The 24,923-nt window shown below is 39.8% G+C and overlaps 1 protein-coding gene across 3 annotated transcripts in view; it reads left to right on the forward strand.

Annotated features, from left to right (window-relative positions):
• The window catches only part of LOC145990965 (uncharacterized), a 361,786-nt gene that overhangs the window by 258,080 nt on the left and 78,783 nt on the right, over positions 1 to 24,923 (forward strand). For 2 of the 3 annotated variants that reach the window (XM_083126550.1, XM_083126551.1), the window contains one exon: positions 14,540 to 14,629. In XM_083126550.1, coding sequence (XP_082982676.1) covers positions 14,540 to 14,629 — 90 coding nt within the window. Of the gene's footprint in view, positions 1 to 14,539; positions 14,630 to 18,530; positions 18,591 to 24,923 lie in introns of those variants that run through there. The other variant, XM_083126552.1, reaches the window with a different exon arrangement.

The following is a 24,923-nucleotide window of genomic DNA, read 5'->3' on the forward strand; positions in this document are numbered from 1 at the left end:
ATTGCTGACGTCAGTGAGAGTAACTGGCATACGAGTATTAAGTGGTACGGTTTTAACAACTGATGTCACTTATTTGTAGTTCTATTTAATACTTGCACATAAAATTACCATTAGTGGAAAGGGTGTAATGCGTATTAGTTTTAAAAGTAATTCTAATTTATTCTTGCATGTTTGTCCGTGGGCGTCCGGAGGGAACAAGGGGACGTCAACTTAAAATTATATATTTCACATGCATATACAGTTTAGTGCAATGTTATAGGACGATTAAAGAAGATGCAAGGAAATTTATGGAAACGTCGAGGAAATGGAGAAATATGTAAAAGAGAATCAGATAGAGAAATTGAACGAGTTCAAGTACAGGAGAGGAAGGTAGTGGACGAAAGTTGCATGGAGAAAAAGTAAATGAAGAAGGAGCGAAGGAAGCAATTTTAGTAAAACATACTAGAAGGAAAAGAAAGGAAACAAGAGAGATAGAAGAAAATTGGAAAATGGTCTTTGTTGCGGAGTCATCTCTAAAGGTACCGTAGATCTAGACAATCAGAAGCCCCCCCCCAATAATCTAGTTGTCGGACAACTGGAGTGATGAAATGCCAGCCCATGAGATAAAACCGAATTTGTAGCACCAGCATCATATAAACCTACTTGACTCCGAAATGGTAATCATTGGCGTACGCAGGGGGGAGCTGATGGATAAAACCCCTCCCGGAATTTTGAGGAAATCGATATTTTGAAATGAAAGCAGCAAAGAACTCTGTGAAAAGCAAAGTGGTAAATTCAACCCCCCCCCCCCTCCCTTAAAATAATCCCAGATCACGATATTTGTCTTCGAAAAATCTTTAAAGCGAAGGTAAAAATAGTAATTACGAAATGTTTTATTGTGCATTCCAGCACCCTCCAACTTACAGGTAGGGTTTGTTAGTGGCGTTTTGAAATGGGTGTATGGGGTTTGAGGCCCCACGAAGTATCCTCGAAACGGAAAAATATAATTATCACTTGTTGCTTTAAAATTCTTATTTTGTAAATTACAGAGCGTTTCATATTTTTCTCAAATATGTGTTGCTAGGCAATGCAGGATTCAAATTAGTAAAACAAATACACTACGAAAGAACTCCATTCTTGATTGGATGTTTTGTTCCGCTGCAGCTCAAAGTGCACTTATAAAAATCGCTGTTTTACGGGCTATTATTTTTCACGGAAAACACTTTTTTTCGCGGTAAACACAGAAAGACGAATCTCAGACATGTTGTACATCTGGCTCATGCCTCAGTAGCAGACAACGCAAGATAACATTTTGTTGTTGAAAAAGACGACCTCAAAAGGAGGTTCGTCTCTACTTGGAGCGCGTCATTTACCTGAGCGATCAGAACACCTCACTCAAACATGAATCAGGCAAAAATATGGCGTCGCCTGTCCGCGTATATGGATATGACATGAGAGTTGATACACATGGATGGGCAACAGTCTACCCATGACTGCGAGATGATTTTTATTTCATTATTTTTTTTTTTGTTATTTAGCGTCCCCTTTCTGCCAGTTTTAGCTAATCGCGACGATAAGATTTGATTGATTGATTTGGTTTAATTTCCTTCGCAGTTCTGCCACACTTGGCTAATCGCAAAACGCGGCGATGAGGATGAGTGGTGATGATATGGACCCCTGGCGTCATAACGCGCTGTGCTAATCACTCCACGATTGGAAGATTAGAGTGTTCTAAGTGAATGAACCCGCGCGACAAGCACTAGGTCAGACTCCAAATGACCGAAAGCAACAACAAGGATTTTTCCCTGAGAACCGACTGTTTAACTCCACCCTATGAGTAAGACCTCCTGTGTTTCTTCTTCGTACGTAACGTTCAGTGGCGTAGCAGCCGAGATATAGGGGCCCCACGATGTTTTGTACATGCTCCTGAAATTTGTAATGCATGAAATTAAACACACAGTGTCGCTTATATGCAAAAATTCAATTTAAGAAACAGATCATTTGAGTCAACAATGACAGTTCGAACTAGAAATTCTTTTAGGTGAGCATTGAACACAAAGAACCGATCTTGTTGTTTAAAATCCGTGAACCTATAAGATATATCAACAATCAGAGTTACCTGCATTGTAGGAGTCACCTGTATACACCGTTTGTTTCAAACTTAAAGAGCGTAAATTGTCAACAGATCAAACTTGCTAATTCCGTATCAATCCCTAGGATTGTATGTTTATTTTATTAAGTCTCTCTGAACGCTTCATGTTGACCAGGGCATTCACTTGTTTTTCTCAGCTGTCTCAAGCCTCTTAGGCATGTTTACAATGCATTGTGTTGTGCCATGCAAACCTCCTGAGCATTCAGGAAACAGGTAATACTTCTGGGTTTGGTGTCAGCGGTTTGCATGGTAGCAATTATAATAAACACGATTCGGCGATTCGGCATCGAGGAAGAGCTCGATGGCCAGGGAATATAGAGGTGAGACAAGCTGGGAGGTGACTGACTTCGGGGATTGAGTGGAGAGAGTGAAGGTGGTCAGCAAGTCAGTAGGTGAGGAGTAGAACAACGCTCTGGCCAACAAATTAGTGAGAAGCTTACAGAGGACTTCGCTATTTTGATTCAGCTAACAGACTTCAGATAGACAGGTAATTATCCTACACCCAGCCATGATACAGGTTCAACGGTTCACAAAATCCAACGAGTGACCATTGTCTTTTCAGTAGTTTAATTCCTTTGTGTAATTTGTACCTTTCACATGCCAAGCGATAACTCGTCATGTCAATGACGAGTGGTCTCATCAAGAGGATGAATGATGAGTAGTTTACATCACCCCATCAATTAACTGGTTAACCTTCTAGGTGCTTTTAAGATCCCACGAACTTTAAGGTTCGTTACGATTCATAAACTTTACCACCAATACTAATTTTCCACGTGGAATATACAGGGTGACAATTAATGAACTATATGAAATAAAACCGTCATAATTTCTGAATGGTTCGCGTGATGACGTCCAAACTGCGTGGCTGGCCACAGGGCATGATGGGAATTCGTATGCGTATGCGCACGCAACATGTTGATGTCGGCCATTTGCAAGTGAAGATGTCACGGTACAGCGTGCAGGAGCGTATTTCATACCCATTATCCAAAGTGACCCTGATTTCAACAAGATGTGGTTCATGCAAGACGGAGCTCGACCCCATCGGACCATGAGAGTGTTTGACGTCCTGGAGGAGTATTTTGGGGACCGCATTCTGGCTCTGGGGTACACAGAGGCCACTGGAAGGGGACTCGCTTGGCCGCCATATTCCCCGGATCTGAACACATTTTTGTGGGGCTATGTTAAGGACAAGGTGTACAGAAATAACCCCAAAACCATTGCCGAGCTGAAAACTGCCATTCAGGAGGTCATCGATAGCATCGATGTTTCGACACTTCAGCGGGCCATGCAGAATTTTGCTGTTCGTCTGCCCCCACATCATCGCCAGAGATTGCAGACATATCGAACATGTCATAACCTAAATCCGAATTTCTGTAGTGCCGTTTAGATGTGCAATACAGTTTGTGTACTACGTGATTTGTCACTAATTTCTGTTTTATTTCATATAGTTCATTAATTGTCACCCTGTACGTAAAATGTATATGGTTGCGACCTGCAAACACATAGAAATGAATATCATAAAGTACATATTACCACGAGATCGTGAAGTTGCTCTTCAACATCGAACTGAGCTCGCTAAGAACAAACCCTAGGAAGGTCAGAGGTGAATCCGGTGCATAACTCTTAACATTGTGACGTGACATTAAGCTGCATCCGTGCAGAGATTTACAGATTGTTTAGGTTTGGTAAGATGCCATCGCAAAATGTTCAAGGCTCCTTTTTTTTAATGTTGTATAATACACTTCCTTCGTGTTTTCACGGTGAGGCACTCCCTGCATCATATCGACAAAAAAGTATGTGAAGCTCGGATATGTAATTTCGCCATATCCCTAAAACAAATTCAATACTGGCAGCGAAACCTTGCCCTGTTGTCGTGCAGGATGCATCAACATTGTCTAACAATTCTCCAGTACGTTCCTTGCCTAAAACAATATAGGTAACTAAAACAATCTGCTGCCATAAAATGTTGGTTGGACATAGAAGTTTAATCAAGATATGAATGCACCCAACAAACTCGCGAAGTAAAGTCCAAAGTCATTTCTTTTCTCCTCTCTCTTCTCCTGCCCTTTGACAGTGCTGCTCAATTTGTCAACCCAGGAACATAGAATGAGAGAGAGAGAAAGAGGGATGAGAGAGTTCCCGCCCCCCTTCTCTCTCTCTCACATACACACAAGGAGAGAGAGAGGAAGAAAGAGACAGAGGAAGGATAGAAGAGAGAGAGAGTGAGAAAGGGTGAGAGATGAGGGAGGGAGAGGAAGAGAGAGAGAGTGAGAAAGAGTGAGAGATGAGGGAGGGAGGGGAAGAGAGAGAGAAAGAGAATGAGAAAAGGTGAGAGAGGAGGGAGGGAGGGGAAGAGAGAGAAAGAGTATTTCTCTCTCTCTCTCTCTCTCTAGGAAAGAAAGAAATAAAGAGACCTAAGAGAGAGAGAGAGAGAGATGCTCTTTCTCTCTCTTCCCCTCCCTCCCTCCTCTCTCACCTTTTTTCTCTCTCTCTTCCAATCTTTTTTTAAAAAAGGAACACCTCTCTCTCTCTCTCTCTCTCTCTCTCTCTCTCTCTCTCTCTCTCTCTCTCTCTCTCTGTGTGTGTCTCTCTTCTCTTCTCTTCTCTCCTCCTCCTCTTCCAAAGAGGAGGCAAGAAGGAAGAGGAGAGGGAGAGAGAGAAAGGAAGAAGGAATGAAAGATTCCCCCTCTTCCTTTTCTTCCCTTCTAGGGAACAATGCAAGCAGCTGATTGCATTGCTCAAGCTCTTATCTTGCTCAAGCTGCAGGTAGGAAAGATGTCGAGATGTACCAGAATTTCGTTTCATGTGTAAATAGGTCTCGTTCTTAGTCTCGTCTCTATTGTCTTGTATGGCCTCCCGATGGCGCAGTGTTTTACGCCTCATTTCGACGCTACAATGCATAGAAAAACTTAATTTGAACTTGAATGTTTGTATCCACCCTGCGCAGGCTGACAGTTTTCACTAATGGATTAACTTCGTAATTACGATTAACAAAATAGATACATGATTTACGCATACTTATAAAAGTAGCCGGCCCATCGCGCTCCAACGCCAGGGGTGCCGGGTTCGAATCCCGGCCTGGACATGGATGTTTGTGAGTGTCCATTCATCAATTTCATCATATCATCACGCATCCCCATCTTCGCAAATTAGCCAAAAGTGGCAAAAAAAGCGAAGTAAAATAAAGGAAATCAATCAATCAATCAGTATATAAAAGTAATTGGGTAGATTTCCACTTGGTATGTCTGAATAAGTCGCCTATTCAAGTAATTCTTTTTTTCCCCCCACATTTTGTATATTATATTTTACCGAAGCCTCGGAACACTACAATTTCGTCTCATGTGTTCCTGGTCTCACTCCCATCTCTAATATCGAGAAGAGACCAAAACACACGTGGCTGGATAGAGAGCAAGAGAGTGGAAGAGTGAGAAACAGAGAGTGAAAGAGAAAGACAGAGAGAGTGAGAGGTAGGTTTTTCTCTGAGGCATGTCCTGTACATATACAACCACGCGGCACAGATTCGTGGCATTCCCCAATTTTTTTTTGTCACATAACATTGAAATCTATACTTAGCAAGGGAAACTGTGTCATATAACCAGATATAACCACAGAGGTTGTCAGTTGGAATCGTATGCTTTTGTATTAAAGAAATAGTCTAGACAGCTGTTGTTGCCTATAGATTGATTACACATTCTGTCCGCGGAGTACTAAAGATTTGCTGATCTTCCTGTGGTGAAATATGACTGTCAACCATATGTCCTTCCTGATTTTGCATATTTAGGATCTAATTGACAGTTTCTCGAAGGTCCGTAACGTTGCAGTAGCCTTCAACGAGCAAAACATTCATAAGAATAGGTTGTTCACCTTGATGTCCTCCAAGCGGCGTGACTTACTGTTTCATCGCCACGCAAGTCTTGAATTTCGTACCTCTTCGATATGCTCGTTCGACTATGGCAAGGTTCTGCACAGATCCCCGTAGAATATCGTGGTGTCTGGTTAGTTTTCATGCATGAAATGATGCTGAAGCTGAACTTTGCGAACCACGTAAGGATGTGGCAAAGTTACTCGAATGAACAAATCAGAGAAAAGAAAAAGAAGTACTTGCCCAACAGAACGGCTATGCTGTTTAACCGCCAGCAGTGTAACCTTACACTTTTCAGTTTTGAAGCATCAAATGATGCTCAAGCTATGGCCAAGCAACACGCACGAACAAATTCCCCCCCCCCCCAAAGTTCTCGACCAGTTCAAACAGTTTCACTGTTTCGCCAGAGCATTGAAACCGTGTTTTTTTATATTATTATTATGAAAAGTCGTCTGGAATTCATCGTGGTGTGACCAATCGTCTGTCTCTGCTGCCCAACCTTCAATATTGCAGTCGCTGCTAAATCTACCGTGGCTTTGTCATAGTCTGGACATTGTGCTTTTTTTGGTTAGGTATCTTCTCGTGGGAATTTTATTATCGGTTTACGAGTTCAATGTTCCAGTGTAACACGTGTCAGATAAAAGCAAAAGCAAAATTATGCCCAGACGAACTTAATTTCATTTGAAGACTTAGCCCTAACAGAATAACGGACTTGCATGATTCGTAATCTATAACCGAGGATTATGCATATGTAGATATGCAATCCATACGTAATAATGGTATAAATGTTGAAGAATGCGTTCTTTTAGAAATTTCAACACTGGAAAGATGAATATTTATGCATTGGAACATGAAAATTGGATTGAAAAAAATATATAACACTATAAAAGAGAAGAAACAATGAAATGTCCAGAATTATTTTTTTCGTTTTCTACAAACTTTCATAGGTAAAAGGTAAAGTGCTCCCCTGTGCTTAGCACCACGCCATGAAGGCGTATAGGGGGTGTGGGGTAACGCCCCACAATTTCTTTTAGCTGGCAGTAGGTTCAATTTCCTTATTATTCTACTTTTGTCGTAATCGTTTAAGAAATCAAATCATGTACTAATAAACTGATTTCGCTGCTGGCTCATTCCACACCATTTGACCAATTTCTAATTAATTTGTCGCCTCACCATTTTTAAGAATATTTATAATTTGACCACTTATTTTGACATCTTTCAAGTGTTCAAAACCGACATTGAAAATTTCTTTCAGGCTTGCGTTTGGATCTGGCAGCCATTTTTAATCAGCGGCGTGCAGTTAATGTAGAGTTTTCAGACCTTCACACAAATCGCTGTATCCTCTGTTAGGTTGGGTTCCAAATGTAATGATTCAAAAACAATGCCCTTTCTCTTTGTTTAGTATAATTTTTGTTTCCAGATTAGTAATTTCCATTCTATACTACAATAAATCCGATAGATTTTTTTTTTCATAATTTCTCATCTTTAGGCACAAAATAACCATGAAGGGGACAAAACACCTTAACCATATTTCTCAAGTTTACGGTGCGGTGCCGGGTAAGCCCGAAAATTGTTAAACATATGAGGAACCTGGGCCCACTTTTTTTATATATAAGCTCCCCAAAATTGAACATTTGAGAAAAAAATCGAACGATTGACTCCCTGTATCCCCAAAATGGGGGACGGAGGTGTAACGTATTAGTGGGGTCAAGTTGTGGTTGCACGCGATATTTAACTTGGAAACGGCTGCGCGGCAACCACAATCGTGAATGCAATGAAATGGATCTGAGACCCGTACTATACGTCACAAATTTCTATTTGTGTCGTACTTCCTGCGCGGTGCTGCGGGAGTTTACAGGCGGCACATGCAAGAAGCACGAGACAAAGGCCCTGTAAGAAATGCACATATATAATTACGCAAACATACGCAAAATATGTCAAAGGGTCCGACAATGAATAGCGAGTTACGCCTTCTCCATTGTAAGCAAGGTTTAAAAGTCGTATTTTACCCAACGTTATTCCCTTTCTCAATTGCCCCTTTAGATTGCCTTAAGTTTTAATTTGACTCGCAATGTAACTTTCTCTCACGCGGGACTTACTGACTAGAATTTGATAGGTAAATGAATTTAAACTACTCCACAATTCAATTAACAAGAACATATGTATATTGTCCCATTACGATACATTCTTATAAATACAATTATCCAAAAGGGAGTTGTAACAAATATCAACAAACATATAACCTAATCAACAATCCTTTTTTTTTTAGAGTGCAATCACTCAATTATTTTTTTTGTCCGCACGTCCAGCGTGCTATGCCCCTTTTACATTAAACTTTAATTCTGCACTCACAAATTATGCGTAATTACCAACGCGCATGCATGCTTAACAACAGACTAATTCAATACTCACTAACACACAAAAAAAGAATAATTAACGTATGCACCATTCTCTCTCTCAAGCGTGCATGGAACGTTCAGCAGATCCCCTTTTTACTTAATCTACGACTTAACCCCGCTATTATTTGTTTTGTTCTGATTCCTTTGGCATCGTTAGTGCTACCGTAACAAGAATAGGATTAATAGCAATTTGCGATTCAACAAACTAGGAAAAAGGTGGGGGATTGTAGTTTTCTATGCCGTTTTCTTAAGTTCAAATAATGTCCATTTAACGCCACTAAGCCCAATCTTGAATAAACACGGACATCAAGCTGCACTGCAAGGTCGAACACGCAACTCGTACATCTGCCATATTATGGTACGCCTGTTCAATAAGTAACTGACCGTGCCAGATGCGTTAGTTTCAAAAGGACTGTTCAATAGAACGTGTTTATGCAAAGGTAATTTTAACTAAGTTCGCTCATGTTTTATGCACGTTTTCCTTCTTTTGCCCCTTTACGACACACACGCAAAAATATACGTATATATTTATTTTTGGCACAATTAAACTGTTCAACACGAGAAAAGAAGGGGGCAAAAATGTTGGGGAAAAGCTATAGGTTTCTCGTCGTTCCTATTTATTTTACGTGAAAACAATGACGTCGCAAATAATTTTATAACGAACGGCGACGAGAAGTTAATGAGTTCCAATATCACAGTCAAGAGATTTCTTACGTACCTCACCACTACTGTTCAGCCGATATAAAGACATAAAGCCACTCTTCCATCGGGATCCTTGTGCTCATTGACCTGGCCTCTTCGTGCTGGTAGTTCGCGTGGCAGACTTCTCCTCCACAGGCAGCGTGGTTGAGTACGGTCCCTTGCCGACGAGGAATAGATGTAATACGCAAAAAACTGGTGCGTGCCGTTCGTAGCGGGCGATCGAGAGAGACTGTTTGCACCGTGGGGCGAGATTTACGGCCAGGCGTTTTTACGCAAAATTGACACTAGAAGCAGCACTAGTAGAGCTATCGAGGGAAGGAAACGCCCTCTGATAGCCGAAAATTGAACATGCACTTCAATTTTCAATTATGTAATGTTTGCAGGCACAAAAGTAATGAAAACGTTACAGAGGCAAAATCTGAAAATGTAAAACTAAATATAAAATAAAGATAAACTGAATGAAGATACTTCGGGTAAAAATGATGGTAGGAACTTTCATTGTTATATGGAGTATTCTAGCTTCGAACTTGCTACTTGCTTATCGTCAGATGAAAAACGTTTTGTCTAGTACTGGGACTACATTTGTCAACATCTCTATCTTTTTCTGTAGATTTAGACACGCTGGCAACCCTAATACCTTTCACTTTTTTTAAAAGGTTATGTTTGAGTTGAAATTGAGCATTATATTATACAGAGAGAAGCTAATAAAGAACTGGATTCGGAACCTGCAGCTATGTGGATTGTGAACACAACAATCCCTCCGCACATACTGATCTCGGAAGTCGAGGTATCCTGACCAGCGATTGTCAGTTAAATTCTGGTGTCAATATTTGACTTCTGCCTCTCATTGCTTTTAGTTTCTTTGTAGATCCTGGTCTCGTTCTAGGGACCTTGAGGCTTCAGAAAGATAGTATGCTCTTAGAAGAAACAAAGAACGGCCTCTCGATGGCGTAGTCGTAATTCTGCCTTCTTGTAATCAGGTGATATCTGGTTCGATCATCTGTTGAGATATATTTCATAGTGTTTCGGATCCCACTTTAAACTGTAGGTCCAATTTCAATTAGCACACACACACACACACACACACAGACATACAGGGTGATTCTAAAGGTATAGTACAAACGAAAACCACAGATACCTCCCATGAAATAGAGACGAAAGTTCCCCTTCCACTTTGCCGAGAGATGCCTCCGTGAGGAGCTAGACAACGCCGAAAACGTGTGAAAATGAACTTCACACCTCTGTACAGCCAGTACCAGTGAAGATAGAAAGGCGGAACAAACGAAGTCAAAAGGAACACCAAAGTCGCCCATCCGAAAAACACTAGGCGGCAGCTGCGCAACGCATGCGCATGGGGTTCCACAAAGGAAATAGGAGTGTCCCGCAAGACAAGTGAAGGGAAAGAGTAGCGATCGACAACGGTAGGGACAAAAGAAGCTATGAAGCATGAAGTAACAATTGCACAGCGGGAAACAAACACCATGACTGAAGCAGTGCAGTCGAGAAAAGTAGTGCGGGGTTGCAGAACCACGGGAGGACGAAACAGCCATGTGTGGGATTATGAAAATCCACATGCAGCAGTCGAGGTGCACCATCAGACCCAGTTTGCAATGAATATCTGGGCAGGTATCATCGATGAACAGATTATCGGTCCATACCTGCTGCCACCACGTTTAAATGGCCGCCTCTATCGCACCTTTCTTGCATCAGTCCTTCCAGAGCTGCTAGAAGATGTACCCCTCAACGTGCGACATCGTATGTGGTTTCAATTGGATGGAGCGCCTGCACATTTTGATGGCACAGTGCGAACCCTTTTGCACCGTACCTACCCACAGCGCTGGATCGGCAGAGAGGGCCCCGTCCCCTGGCCCGCCCGTTCGCCTGACCTCACACCAATGTATTTCTTCTTGTGGGGCCATGTGAAAACACTCGTCTACGAGACCCCGGTGCCTGACAAGGAAACATTGGTAGCGCGGATACTTGCAGCATCGGCCGAGGTGTGTACCATGCCAGGGATTTTTGATAGGGTTCGTCAGAATTTCCTGCGACGCTGCAATGCCTGCATTGAATGTGGTGGTCGTCAATTTGAGCAACTTTTGTAACAACGTCAGTCCGGGATACGACTACGTACTACGTACTATTCCTATCTGTAAGTGCACCTTTGCGTGGCAATAAACCTCCTGTGCCCGTAGTTGCTGTGTTTGTCCTGCTGGCGCACGACCTCTGTGTGACATCCCCTCGGTGCTGCTACGGGGAATCCCTCGTCCCGCATTTGTTGTCTCCTTGACAGGTACCATTCCCCGTCCGGTCCTCTTTCTCTTTTGTTGAACCGTGCTTTGTTCTTGCTGCGGTGTCTCCCCACTGTGTTTGGGGACTCCCCACGCGCTGCATGTGTTTGTTTCCCGCTGTGCAATTGTTACTTCATGCTTCATTGCTTCTTTTGTCCCTACCGTTGTCGATCGCTACTCTTTCCCTTCACTTGTCTTGCGGGACACTCCTATTTCCTTTGTGGAACCCCATGCGCATGCGTTGCGCAGCTGCCGCCTAGTGTTTTTCGGATGGGCGACTTTGGTGTTCCTTTTGACTTCGTTTGTTCCGCCTTTCTATCTTCACTGGTACTGGCTGTACAGAGGTGTGAAGTTCATTTTCACACGTTTTCGGCGTTGTCTAGCTCCTCACGGAGGCATCTCTCGGCAAAGTGGAAGGGGAACTTTCGTCTGTATTTCATGGGAGGTATCTGTGGTTTTCGTTTGTACTATACCTTTAGAATCACCCTGTATACATACATAGCCTACACATATATGACCATAAAGTAAACTGAAAGCAAACTTCGACAAGAGACAAAGAGAACAGGGATGTAATTTCCTACGAGCTGCTGTTGTTCATTCTTGTGTACTCTTATTCATTTAGGATTAATATGCAGTTCATGAGCGAAGTTCGAATTGTTTACAACTAAAACAAATAATTATATTCTCAGATATGTTTATTATATACGAAGGGTATTGATAGGGGCTATTGCTAATTGTGTGATAATTCCTTGATAAAGCTTAATCGATTTCGTGTGATCAGCATGTGTCTAAGTCATCGCGATTAGCGTAAAGAGGCATAGAAAGAGGCACAAAATTTATAAAATACAAAAATTACTAGGATAACACAAAAAATCCATGTATCAAACCTTTTCACATACTGATTTTTCTTTTTGTAGAAACTTAGGTAATCCAGAAAATGAAGATGAAAATATAAACGAAGATACAGAGATAACATTTGGGCATATCTCTGGAAATCTACTATTGATAATATTTTTGGACCACTGATGAAAAAATACAATAAAGTGTATTTGCAAATTAACATATAAAAAAGATTATATAAGCACACTGCATATAGATACTCGACAATTTAAGAGACAGGCATTGTTTTAGGTAGCATGCTAGCAGACATATTGAAGGAGTAGGAGTGTGTAATAACAAATATGAAACAAGAAGCAATAGTTGCGTCCAGGATTCGCCGATTATTAACTGTCCTATAAGATAAAACGACGGAGTCTACGCGCGTATTTGAACAGTGTGTGTGGCACGTGAAATCAGTAGCACCATGTTTAAAGCACACAAAAATACAGAATAGAAACTTGCCAAAACGATACCAAACCGAAACTAATGAAGATTCAAACAGAACATTCAGAATTCGGCTGGGATGTTTGCAGAGCTTAGGCCAAACACAGCAAGCTTTGCAAACCCAATCCTCGATGCTAGAGGCCGGAATAACATGCAGCGTACACTGTCGGTGGCTGATCATGCATTCTGAGCTACCATGTAAACTCTTTCGTGTAAACAGCTCGTTAGATGCTCTTACTCTCACTCTTGCTTCCCCCCCTCCCTCTCCGCTGCATTTCAAGACCCTGTTCATTACCACATTCTTCTCCGCCCTGCTCTTTGTGCGCCGGTTCCAATAAAGTGAAGGAGCACTAAAATTCTTGAATTCCTCCTTTCTTAACCCCTCACTCTGCGTGACTTAATACCCACTCTAGCCCACCAGAACAAGAAATAACATCAGGGGAGGGGAGGAACGTTCCTTCATTTGGAAACTACTTATGCGCCTTCAAATAACCGCTGTAAAACTATGAAACCGGACACTGCGTCAATTTGACAATGCAGTTTGGTTATACAATCACACCTCTCGACTCGCTTGCTATACGCAGGAACATTTGGAACGGTATTTGGTTGCTTGGATTTTTTTTTTTTTACAGAATTATTGTTAATTCTGTAATCTTCCCATTGCAGTACTCCTGAAGTACACCTTAAGATCTGCAGCAAGACTGAATTGCAAGTGAAAAAGTGTAACCCAACTTAGCTGCTTATTAACACTTAGATGGAAAAGTTGTTTCCCGCAGTATTAGTTTCAACTCCAGGACTCTTTTCGATGCGAAATTTGAAATTATGTTCTAACTCCAATCAAATGTCTCGGAAACTATGAGTGGTAAAGTTGCGAATCATATCTCGTCTTTTTGAGCATGAGTAATTTAAGTTCATATATCAAGGGCTTTATAAATCATGACTTCATGACCGATTCAGTGTTTTAAATGTGCAGTAGAGTTGTTGTTGAGTTTTTCCAATTTATGCACAGATAGGCTAATCGGGCGGGTATCGCTTTGATTACAAGTCGACGACGTTACCGCTACTCCATCAGGAAAATGTGGTTTACCTTGAGCCTGTGTGCGTAGCATAGCAGTAACTTTTCTTCCATTAGGATAATCATAGTTGTTGTTCTTTACCTTAGAGTAAAATTATAATTTTAGATGTGCTTGAAAATTGCCATCATTAAGTTTCAGTGAATTGTCTTTCTCCCGGAACTATAATATGAAAAGGACATTCCTATCTCGATCAAACAATACAAACAATAATCTATGTTATGTATACTTTTAGGCGGAGAACGGAAATATATATGAGTGACATCGTCATGAAACTATTGTTGAGTTCCGAAAGTTATGATTTTGAATGATATTACGAAATATATTTGAACAACGGAAAAAATTGGCCCATTCCAATAATCTCACGTGCCCAAATAAACAAAGAATTAACTTTTACGAGTAGTTGTAAGCATAATTTAACTTTGTAAGTTACGCGATAATAGGTAAACAGTTTTCACATTTATATTCTTTATTGTAATCTACATTTTTGCCTAAATATAACATGCACGGATGAATATACATTTGTTGCTACTACATAATGCAATTCACCCATATTGTGCCAAATTAAAGATTTTAGTATTGAAAGTGAAGCTCTTTTTCATTTCAAGAAGAATTATTGAAAATGAAATATATTAATATATTTTTATTTATCCATATAACTCGAGATTTATTAATATGAACATTCAACGTATTACAAAATTTTCTTAGATTTGAAAATATGTTATTCTGCTTCTTAATTCATTTTTCTTCTTTCTTTTCAGAACATGGAAGGCTTCATGCTGATAGTGACGTCATCGGGGAAAATCGTTTTCATATCCGAAATGGTGGAGAAGCTTTTAGGGCATACTCAGGTAAGTGACGAAACAAGCATTCATCTCACGAATAACAAAATAAAAATGTCACCATGCAAGCAGCACTAATAAGAAAATGTATATGTACCTATGCACCATACTAGCGTTTAACAGTTGTGGATATAATAGCAGAAGCGAAAATGTTGTAAACGTATGGCGATAAGGATGTAAATTGGAGCAATTAAGATCCATAAAATTAAATGGAAATGCAAAATCTAGCTCTTATGAAGATTAAATATGAATTTTTCAATGCTTTTCCTGACTTGTTTTGTTCCACTGTCGAGTTGATATGATTTGTGAACTTCGGACGGACCCTACCCAGGACAGTCACCCGCAGTGTAGCTGATGCAATGTAGGCAAGGTTCTTGAGTTAGACTGCGTTGTTACAATTTGTGACACAAACCCTCTTGTGTAACTGCATTCTACACTAACAAGTATGAAAATGTATTTTCCATTTGTTGAGAAAGACTTAACAGAGGCTCTTTGACTTCCAGAACGTTTCATAAGGATTACCCATTTTAAGGCAATTGATTTAGATTCTCTTTTTTGAGTAAGATGATTTTGCATGTAATGGGGAATATTTCGAATCCTAATTGCATTATATAAACAAAATAATATTGTAAGAAGCCTAAAGTGTGTTTTAATATTGCTACAGGCCATGCGAATGAATATGTTGATGACCAATTTGTCATCCTGCATCGTTGCCGTTTACACGCACAGTATGAAACTCGGGAGGTTGATGAGCTGCTATATTTTCTTCAAGACCTTATAAAGACGACGCTGAACATAATAGCAGTGCGTTTCCTTTCAGTTAGGAAGTACTAGAAAACATAGTTTTTGTTTTGCATTTTATCCATGTTTTTCCTATGGCATTTTTCATAATTAAAAATAATGTAATTTTATCATTTTTTAGTTTTCTTAACTGAATTGTTGTTGCTTTATTGTAGTTTCGTTCGTCTTATTTGTTCTTCCTTCCCCCAAAATCTTTCAATGGAAAATCCATCTTGTACTTCTTGTACTCAGGTGCGTGTGCGCACGAGAGAGGGAGAACAGATATGAAAAGATAATAATCTTCAGATCAAAATAGAAAGTGCAATACCCCTTAACTTTATGCCATAGTTTCATTAGTTTAAACCCAGTTGTTCTGATATTATTTGAGTATTTTTATAAGTACCGTGATTCTTGTCATTTATGAATAACTAGTTGATTACCCGGCGTTGCCCGGGTATATTTATCCCAATCTTGTATTAGACAGGAAAATAATGAATTCTAACTATAGTGTAAAATGTAACTAATTTTAAATGTGATCGTGAATGTCACCAATTAGCTTAGCGACTCCGAAAACTATGGATTCGACACTAATCTAGGTCATTTGTGGCATTTTATTTTTCACCCCCTCTCATCCCCCATGCCGATAAGTGATGAACTTGAAGTTGAACCGCATTGGGAATGTCACGAAAACAATGGATTCCATTCGCAACACAGCCTGAATGTTAGACAACCCGAGAAACGCTATCGTTGTGCGGATTGCATAGAGTCACGGATGTCTTATTTCTGTGGAATTTAATATCGGTGGTTCTCGATTATTTTTACATGTCAGCTCTTCCCTTCCCACCCCACCCCTAGGGATGCCAGATGTGTCTTACCCCAAAATTTTATTTCCAGATTCAAGTGATACGTGTACCAAGTTTAGTTGAAATTACTCCATGCGTTCGAGAGTTATGCCGGAACAAACAAATATACATACCCACACACACACACATGCATCCATTTTTATATAGAGATAGATCAAGCAAATACTTAGAAATCTGAGTAGTTTGTAAGAAATAATTGTTAAAAAGTAATTTTATAGGTCATATTGGTGAACTTCCGATCCCTAATTATAAGCCCACTACATTCTCTTTTCCCTTGTCGAAATCAGCTTTCTACCTTCTTAAATTTTCAACACCGAGCAAAGATATGCACTCTGATCGAGCGGTGGTAGAAGTTGCCAATGAAAATTTGCTATTAAAATCCTCTTATCGCCGTAGAGTTAGGCAACACACATAACGCCTTGTAGGGAAGCCAGTATTTCAGGATCTTGGTGTCATATTTTTATTGCCGATGTCTGTACATACTAGCCACATCTTAGTAATGAAGCATTTGGAAAATTTTATTATCATAACATTCTGAAGTATACAATAAAAACAAAGACTTTTTTGTTGATAAAATGTAACTTCTTGTTCTTCTACTTTTGGCTCTAGAACTCTTATGTTAGTCTTGTCTGCGGAGTGGTTTTCAGCAAGCCTTTTCCAATTCTGTATCTACATTATTCTCTGATCTTCAGTCACATCATCTTTCCATTTAATTCCACCCCCCAAACCCTTTTTTGTCTTGTTGGGATAGATTTTCCAGAAGGTTATTTTATTTGTTACTCTGTCTTGCTGGATTCTTTCTCCCAATCCTTGCAATTCTTCCAGCTTTTATTTCTCTTGCGATATTTTCTGTTTAATTAACAACTCAATCGTCTCGTTTATTTTTCTTCACCATACAGCATCGATAGCTTCAGTCAGGCCTAATATTTTCCGAATTATCTTTCAGTGTGCTCTCTTGGTCACCACTGGTTTTGTAATGGTATTATACAGTCTGAAGTTGGAACGTTTTGATAAGTTTTGTTTTATATAGGAATTTATATGCACGATATGCTTTATTTTCCGCAGTAACTGTGTCCTTTATTTTTCTTCTATGATAAAAGTAATTTACAGGGGGATAATATTTACATAATACGTAGAACATATGAAAAACGCTTATATTTTATAGCATAATCCTGAATTATTATATGCATTTGCAACAAATTTTCCTCCTCACTCCGTGAATGAAGAGGGCGTATTCTTCATATTTCAGGCCTGGTTGGATAGTTTGGATAGTTGCCTTTGAAATTATTTTTACGCCACCTTTGGCTACTTGCGATCAAGAGGATGAGTGGTACTCAGATGAATCTGATGAAAAGACTGAGTTAGACATTCAACGCACCCCGCAACCGAGGCTGTTGAGTTCCTTGTTAGAACAAAATCATTCAAATTGTATTTAAGGAGTCCATTTTCTGATGCTGGGTCAGTCTTAACGAACTCATTTTCCTCCCTGTTTTTATCTGTGCAATTATAGGCAATGCTAAGTGCCAGATATAAAGCTTCCGATGTATGGAAACGAACGAGAATGGGTGGCAAATGGCTCTGGAAATGAATGTTTCTCAGCAAGACACGAGCCGGAATAACTGCAGGTCGAAGATTAGCTCCATTTCCTTGGATTCGAGGCAATCTTCTGGTACCGCAGATACGTCACGCTTGCCTCCCGGTGAGCGGTGCGCTTTGTAGTCCTTTAATTATATGTTTCTCTTCAAGCGCACCTCGTTACGAGATCCGCCTTTTATTTAACTTCCTCGCAAATGCTCGCCGAACAATATGCGTAATTAATTGTCAACATCGCCTTTCTTTGCAAGTTAATAAAAGTTCCCATTTTATGAGACGTAAATGTTCGATGTTTAGCAAACAATAACCATGAAAAGGTTGCGTTGGACAGTTCCTCTGGAGAGAACAAGAGAAGAAATCGCCACGTTAAGAAGGAAAGTGAGGAGAGCAAATGAGGACGCTCTTGATCCGCCTAGATAATCCTTCCACAAAATTGCTGCCCTTTTGCGAAAAGTGGCCATATTTGGCGAAGGATTTGCGCAGTGAGCGATCGAGTAAACTGCCCTGAGTGAGCCCTGCAAGGGAGAGCGTCGTGCTGGGTGTAATTGTCCAGCAACGGACTCGCCAGAACGACGCCAATTTCTGCTCTTGTTCTCGTCCTCCTACGATATTCTTTGACAGCAACAGGAGTGGGAGAGGTAGCAGTACACGTGTATGGAGAGATTCATTCATTCCACGTCATCTTCCATGTGTCAAAGAAATGAGCGGCGGAACTCGTAGATGTTGCAAAATCGGTAAGCATATAGTTTGTTGGATCATAACGGCGTCATCTTCTTTCTGTTTCATTGACTAAGAAATGCATATCTACACATGGCTGCATTCCAATATCCATCAACAGATATTGTTTATTATGGCCACGATTAGGTACTGTGTACGTTCTTGATGATTATATCACATACATTTTCACTTCTCGTTCTGCTTGCCCGATTGATTGAAATTGTCGAAGAGGGACTTTTTTCATAGACATCGCAAAAGGAAACGCTGTATAATAGAGGTGGGTTTCATGTAACGTCAGGATGGACACAGTCAATTTTATTTGTCGTTTGCACGGAAATATCCACCACGTAGCGTTTGTTATATCTGCACCAATTGCATGTTTGTTTTAAATCACGAATTTTGTTGTTAGCATCTCCCGCCCGTCCGCTTACAAGAACTGGCCTGAATCATGGCTGCTCGAAGCCACATTGCAGCAGTTTGTGACGTACAGTGTCTTTATATGTGCTTTATCAGAAGGTTGTAACCAATTACATCTTACATACTGTACTAGATACTTGTATCATTCACAGTCTAACAACATCTGACAGGGCAGCCTAGGGACTAGTATATGCAGCAGAAAAGTTAACTCGCAGTACATTTAACACATATCTATTGAGAGATATTTACCAGATGACCTGAGACATATAAATTTCTCATCTCTTGTCAGTCGGTTCAGTTCACAAGTTTATCTCAAAATGATATTAACTTCATGTCTTAAGCGTAGAATAATTTCTTAGTCTTCCTCGGAAACAAGAATCCAGTCATTGCAGAAGTGTTTTCCCATCCTCCCGTACAACACTGTAAAATAATATTCTGGCTTGCTAGCACATACCCTGAGTAGGCACTTTATACATAACCACTTTATTTCCCTTTTCCTTGAACAAGCAAAGTTTCAATAGTAAGCATTTGAAAGCAAAGGGAAACGGTGTGTAAAAACGTTAGTGCAATTCCTTGTGTACATCACATAGCTTATACGTAGTATCTTCTGCACGCTTGAGTTAAATATAGTTATTGCTTACTTGAACAACAAACAGATTCAAACTGTCTCTCAGCTTCCTTTCACTTTTCAAGACAACTCGAGCTTAACAACTGTGTAAACAGACAAATATATTTGTGGATTTAATTCCAATACTTCCAAAAATATCTTTAGGGGACCTTCAATCATTTTACGCATTTTGCCTGAGAATAGATGTTTCATCTAAAGTCAACAGCGCTGCCTACCTACGTCATACTTGCTCTGTAATTCCTAGAAGTTGACACATTCGTCATCATCAGTGGGCTCGTGTAATGAGTCCACTGGTGAGATGGTTGATGAATAAAGGATCAAGTTCTAGATTGATGAGGCCAGCGGTAAGAACATGGTAAGAATCTCAACTTGCGAGGCAAGCTCCTTCAACTTCTATACACTATCTGGCTTAGTGTTCTATTATCATTCCCTCATATTGTTAAGTGTAACTTTTCATTGCAGTACAATATCGTTATAATCAATAATAATTTTATATAATAAGCAAAATTATTTAGTTCGGAAAGTGAAATGCGTGATTTTCAATGAAAAACTTAGGTGTGAGTCAGCAATATCTTTATCAGTGCGAATATCTTGTGACTAGTAGATAATTACCTTACATTAGAATGAAGTGACAATATGTGTTAGCACTAGGTCGCGGAGTTGTAGGTAGTATAGTGTATGAAAATTGTAAAGTATAAATTTCCACCTGTGAGTCGATATCGTTAGTTTGAAAATTTTTCACCTGAAGAAATCGTAAAACTTGATTTTTTTTAGAATTTATTTTTGATTGAAAATTTTCACAAGGTTATATTTAAAAATATACACGTTTTATGTATGAAGACCTGGAATTCGTTTCATGTCGAATGTACACAGGTAGGATCTAAACAAGTAAAAAGAAGAATATGAAAACTCCTTAGTAAAGACACATTTCTGAACTGTTAAAATTATTAGTTTCAATGGAAACTGCGTCAGCTATTTGCACTCTTCTCCCTATATGAGGACATAAGTCTCATAACATCAGTGGATTTAATTTGAATCGGTGAAGTAAAGAGAATAAATACCTTGACAGTAGTATAATAGCGAGAAACACATTTAACAACTACAATAAATTCAACATCATACTGAAAGTAGCTGATTTTTTCACTCCACCCTATTTTGCGTGCTCCTGATAACTTGTTTTCTCACCTGTTGTGATGTGAGGCTAAACATACCGCAGAGTCCCCCCCCCCCTTAAAAGAAAGAACGCGGTTTGTCTAATTAGATGCTTTCAGAGGTCAGTATTTCTTCCTTGACCTCGCCATTTGCTGACGTAAGCGAAATTAGCGGAAGTCACTTCTGAATGTTGAGGGAAAAAAACTAAACTACAGGCAGAAGTCACGCAATCACCAGTTTTTCCACCCCTTCTCACTATAATCTTCAGCCGGCTAACCACAAAGCCTATAATGTGTGAGAGTAACATACGTTATTGTTACGAAAGAAGTGGTTGAGGTTATAGTGGTGCCACCTACAGGAAATCGCATTGTGCCTATATAAAGCATGTTTCTGACTGTTCTGAACTGGAAAAGAGAATTAGAACGAAAATGCTGTATGTTGTACCGATTGAAGTTATAAAAGGGGGAAATGCCTCATTAATCTGAGTAATTTCTGCTGTCATACAAGCAGTCTTACATAATCTTAACCTGTATTCAGCTTGTCGAAACTCTAATCTCTTACCAGACCGAACAGAATTGAGTGTGGAACTTCAACACTTTGGTTGGTTTGTGCACCTCAGTTCATATCACAAGTGAGTCCTTACGGAGTTACAGGTGCTAGGAAAACACTGTCACTGTCGTACAACAACAGTAGCTACAATTGAGTAACCAGTAATATCAACTAAAATTACTAGATGCTGGGGTTTCTTTGATGTACGAATGTAATGTTGCGTCTAGTTTCAAACCTCAATGATTTCATATTATCGCCACACAGGGTCATGGCTAGATGGGAGCCACAGGAATTTGCTACTCTCCCTGAAGATTACAAATCTGATCTTGCAGGGTTTTTCCCCTGTTAAAACAGGGATATTATATTCTGAAGAAATCAAAGAGTGAAATTAACTTTATTTGAGCAAATCATGCATCTTACAAGTAAATGTTACTAAGTTTCAATGGAAATTAGTGTGTCTGGCGATAAATCTCGTTTATGGCTCGTTAAGGCAGAATCTTTATGTTCCTGTCTCGATACCATTGCTATTTCAAGTGAGCACAAGGTAACTTTCATAATACGAATTTTCTTACATTGTTGTTCTGCTCAACCTAGGCTCATTATATATATATATATATATATATTCTGTTTCTTTTTTTGTTTAGAAGCCATGCCTTCAAGTAACTGGTTCTTTCAGGACCAACATTTGTTTCTTGCTGGTTTTATACAATTCATACTATGGTATATTTACAAGTAACATTTGGACATAAAATTATTTTTTTCTCCGTAAGAATTCAGAAGTTTTGGAAATACTGATAGGAAAATACAAATATTAGTTGACTTATATTATAACACTGTTCCCAATGTATTTACCATTCACTACAATTTGCTAATTGTAAACAATACATTTACACCTTCATATTTACCCATATGAAACGCAATAAAATAAACAGCGGAAGATAAAGCAATGCAATATACTATTTGTGGTCTCCATATTCAGTTACTTTGAAATTTGCTTAAATGCACGTACTTGACAAATGTGCCAGAATTTTAACGAAATGATCTTGAAACAGGGTGACTCATGAGTGAAGTGGACTTACAAGAACATGGAAGACAAGAGAAAGGTTTGCCGAAGGTCGAGTCGAGGTTGTTGCGTGGGAATATTATTAAAGCAACTTTATATGTAAATAAAGGGAAGTCTTTCAGAACAGTTTTCTGTGTAATCAGGTTTTCCCGATGCGATTCGGAAAAAGAATGGCATGTTTTTTGTTGGGAAATATGTCAAGGTGGAGGCGATATGGGTGCATTATGCAGTGACCAAATCGAGTGAAACACGTGGGTGTTGCAAAATTGGTACTACCTTCCTTCCTATTTCGGTTATATTACATCGCTTTTTTACCTCTTGGGTTAATTGCGACGATGAGAATGAATGATGACATGATGAAGTAGATGATGGGACAAGTACCTACATCCCTTCACCAGCGCTCGAATCTGGGACCTCTTGCTTCGTAACGCGTTATGCTGACCACTCAGCCACATATGTCTGTTGGAAGCACATAGCCTAAGGACAGAAATAACGCCACAATGAGTGCAATGTAACAAAACTTTATAAGATTGTACCAGAGGCGTGGCGTGTATGTAGCCGGTGTTACCGCAGGTAACAGCAAAATGTAAAGAATTAAAAAGTTGTTTCAATAAAATGACAACATTGTTAAATACGTTAATGAACACCGTTGCCGTCGAGTAGATATTGCCTAGGACATTTTTTCTGCAGCCGACAGAAGCGAAAAGGGAGGCCGTTCCGCTACCCTGAAGAGGCAACAAGGGAGAAGAGGGTGCCAATGCAAGGAAAGAGCGGAGAAGGACTTTATGGGGTTATTCATATGCCTGTTGCCGTTCAGACCTACCGGGGCAGCCAGTGTTATCACATCGGATTGGCAGAAAAGAGCTAAATCCCTCCTAAAATAGGAATACATTTTCTGTGAAGCAACTAGAGGTAGACTGCAAAACCAAGGCTGGATTTAACTACAACTGAGACCAGTTAGGTAATAGACGAAAATATAGTTCCTTGGTGTGATTCGTGATTTGGACAAACCTTGCTGCAAAATACTAAGTTGGCAACAGTAGTACGTACAGCTGGGTTTCCCTTCCACGAAGGAGCGGAGTTCTGTCGTCTGCTCAGTGCTCACCACACAAACGTCAAACTGGCCCGGGAAAAGTGTGGTTCTTCTTCTTCCCCTTCTCAGCTCATTGCAAAGAAACGGACACAGATGAAGAATTGACAAGGGTCTATCACCATTCATTGGATTTCCGTGGTAACTGTCTCATGAGTGGTAGTTCTTTCTAGAAATGTTTGTGGCTAAAATCATTGTGCTGATTGCAAAACAAGAACGAAATGAACAAATATCTAGCTCGAAGACATGTTTTCTTTACCGAAAGGGGGCGGGGGGAAGTGTAATAACGTCTAGCAGGCATAATTGTCGTACTGATTGATAGCCGGTAACACTTTTTAAAAGTCACGCCACGCCACTGGATTGTACTCATTTCATTTGTTGAAATTTGATTCTAGATGTGAACTAGTCACATCAAGCTTAAACAGAAAAGGAATATAGTGCAAGGCTGATGTTTGCCTTGATGAATTGAGACAAGACCAACATGCACGCAGGTCTCATTTGGTTTCATGTGAAGCACATTTCCACTATTTATCATTTCTGGAGAGTCTGAAACTCTCAGTTCCTCTATGGCTGCTATATTCATCAGAGCGTTTGGTGATGACACCGTGACAAGTCTCAGCACAAGTCTCAGCATTTTCTCGAAATTCGTCATGCTAAGGGGAGATGGGTGGCTGATTGTATATTGTGTTGTTTACTGTTAACAAATATAGCTACATGTATTAGTTTGTTTTTAATAAGTAATTTGTTCACATTTTTTTTGTATCCTTTGGAGACTAACGTGAGAATGACCCTAGCATTTTCTCGTTGATATGGAAACGAGGTTAAGAATGAGACTGACTTTTGCAAATAGAGACACTTGCACTGTAAAATGCATCACTGAGAAAGAAATCAGACTCATTGAACATGCTGCCATGCAAATTTCATATTATGAAAGTTCCAACGCACTCTGAAATAAATGTATTTCCCTCTTCGGTGCTCAAGTCGTACAGAAATATTCGCGGCAGCCACATTTTTAGACACTGTGCCAATAGGCTAATGAGAAACGAGTATAAATAATTACATGTGCAAAGTTGGTGAAGTGTAAAACTTAAGGCTGGTTTACATTACATTCGTCGAGTAAATCTGAGAGTATCTGCTGAAGCGAGTAAAGTAAAGCGAACTACTATCCACGTGTAAACGGCTCGGTTGAGTATTAGGTCAAGTACTACTCGCTCCAGTAGTTCGGATAGTAGAGTCGCTGTCCAGTCAGTAGCGGATCCTAACAATACACTCATACTTTCAGCATTTTCGTGCAAACGGTTCACTTGCTGACTCATGTTGACTGAGTTTTTTTGCTCCTTTTGTGTGTACTTTCCACTCTTACAGTTTGTGCCATCACTTCTGAATCACCCTGTATGTGAGTGTGTATGCATGTATGTTTTAATGCATATTGTTCCTTGTTTGATCTTTGG

Source organism: Lepisma saccharinum, chromosome 8 (assembly GCF_977018435.1).
Source record: "Lepisma saccharinum chromosome 8, izLepSacc3.1, whole genome shotgun sequence".
In the NCBI taxonomy this organism is placed as follows: domain Eukaryota; kingdom Metazoa; phylum Arthropoda; class Insecta; order Zygentoma; family Lepismatidae; genus Lepisma; species Lepisma saccharinum.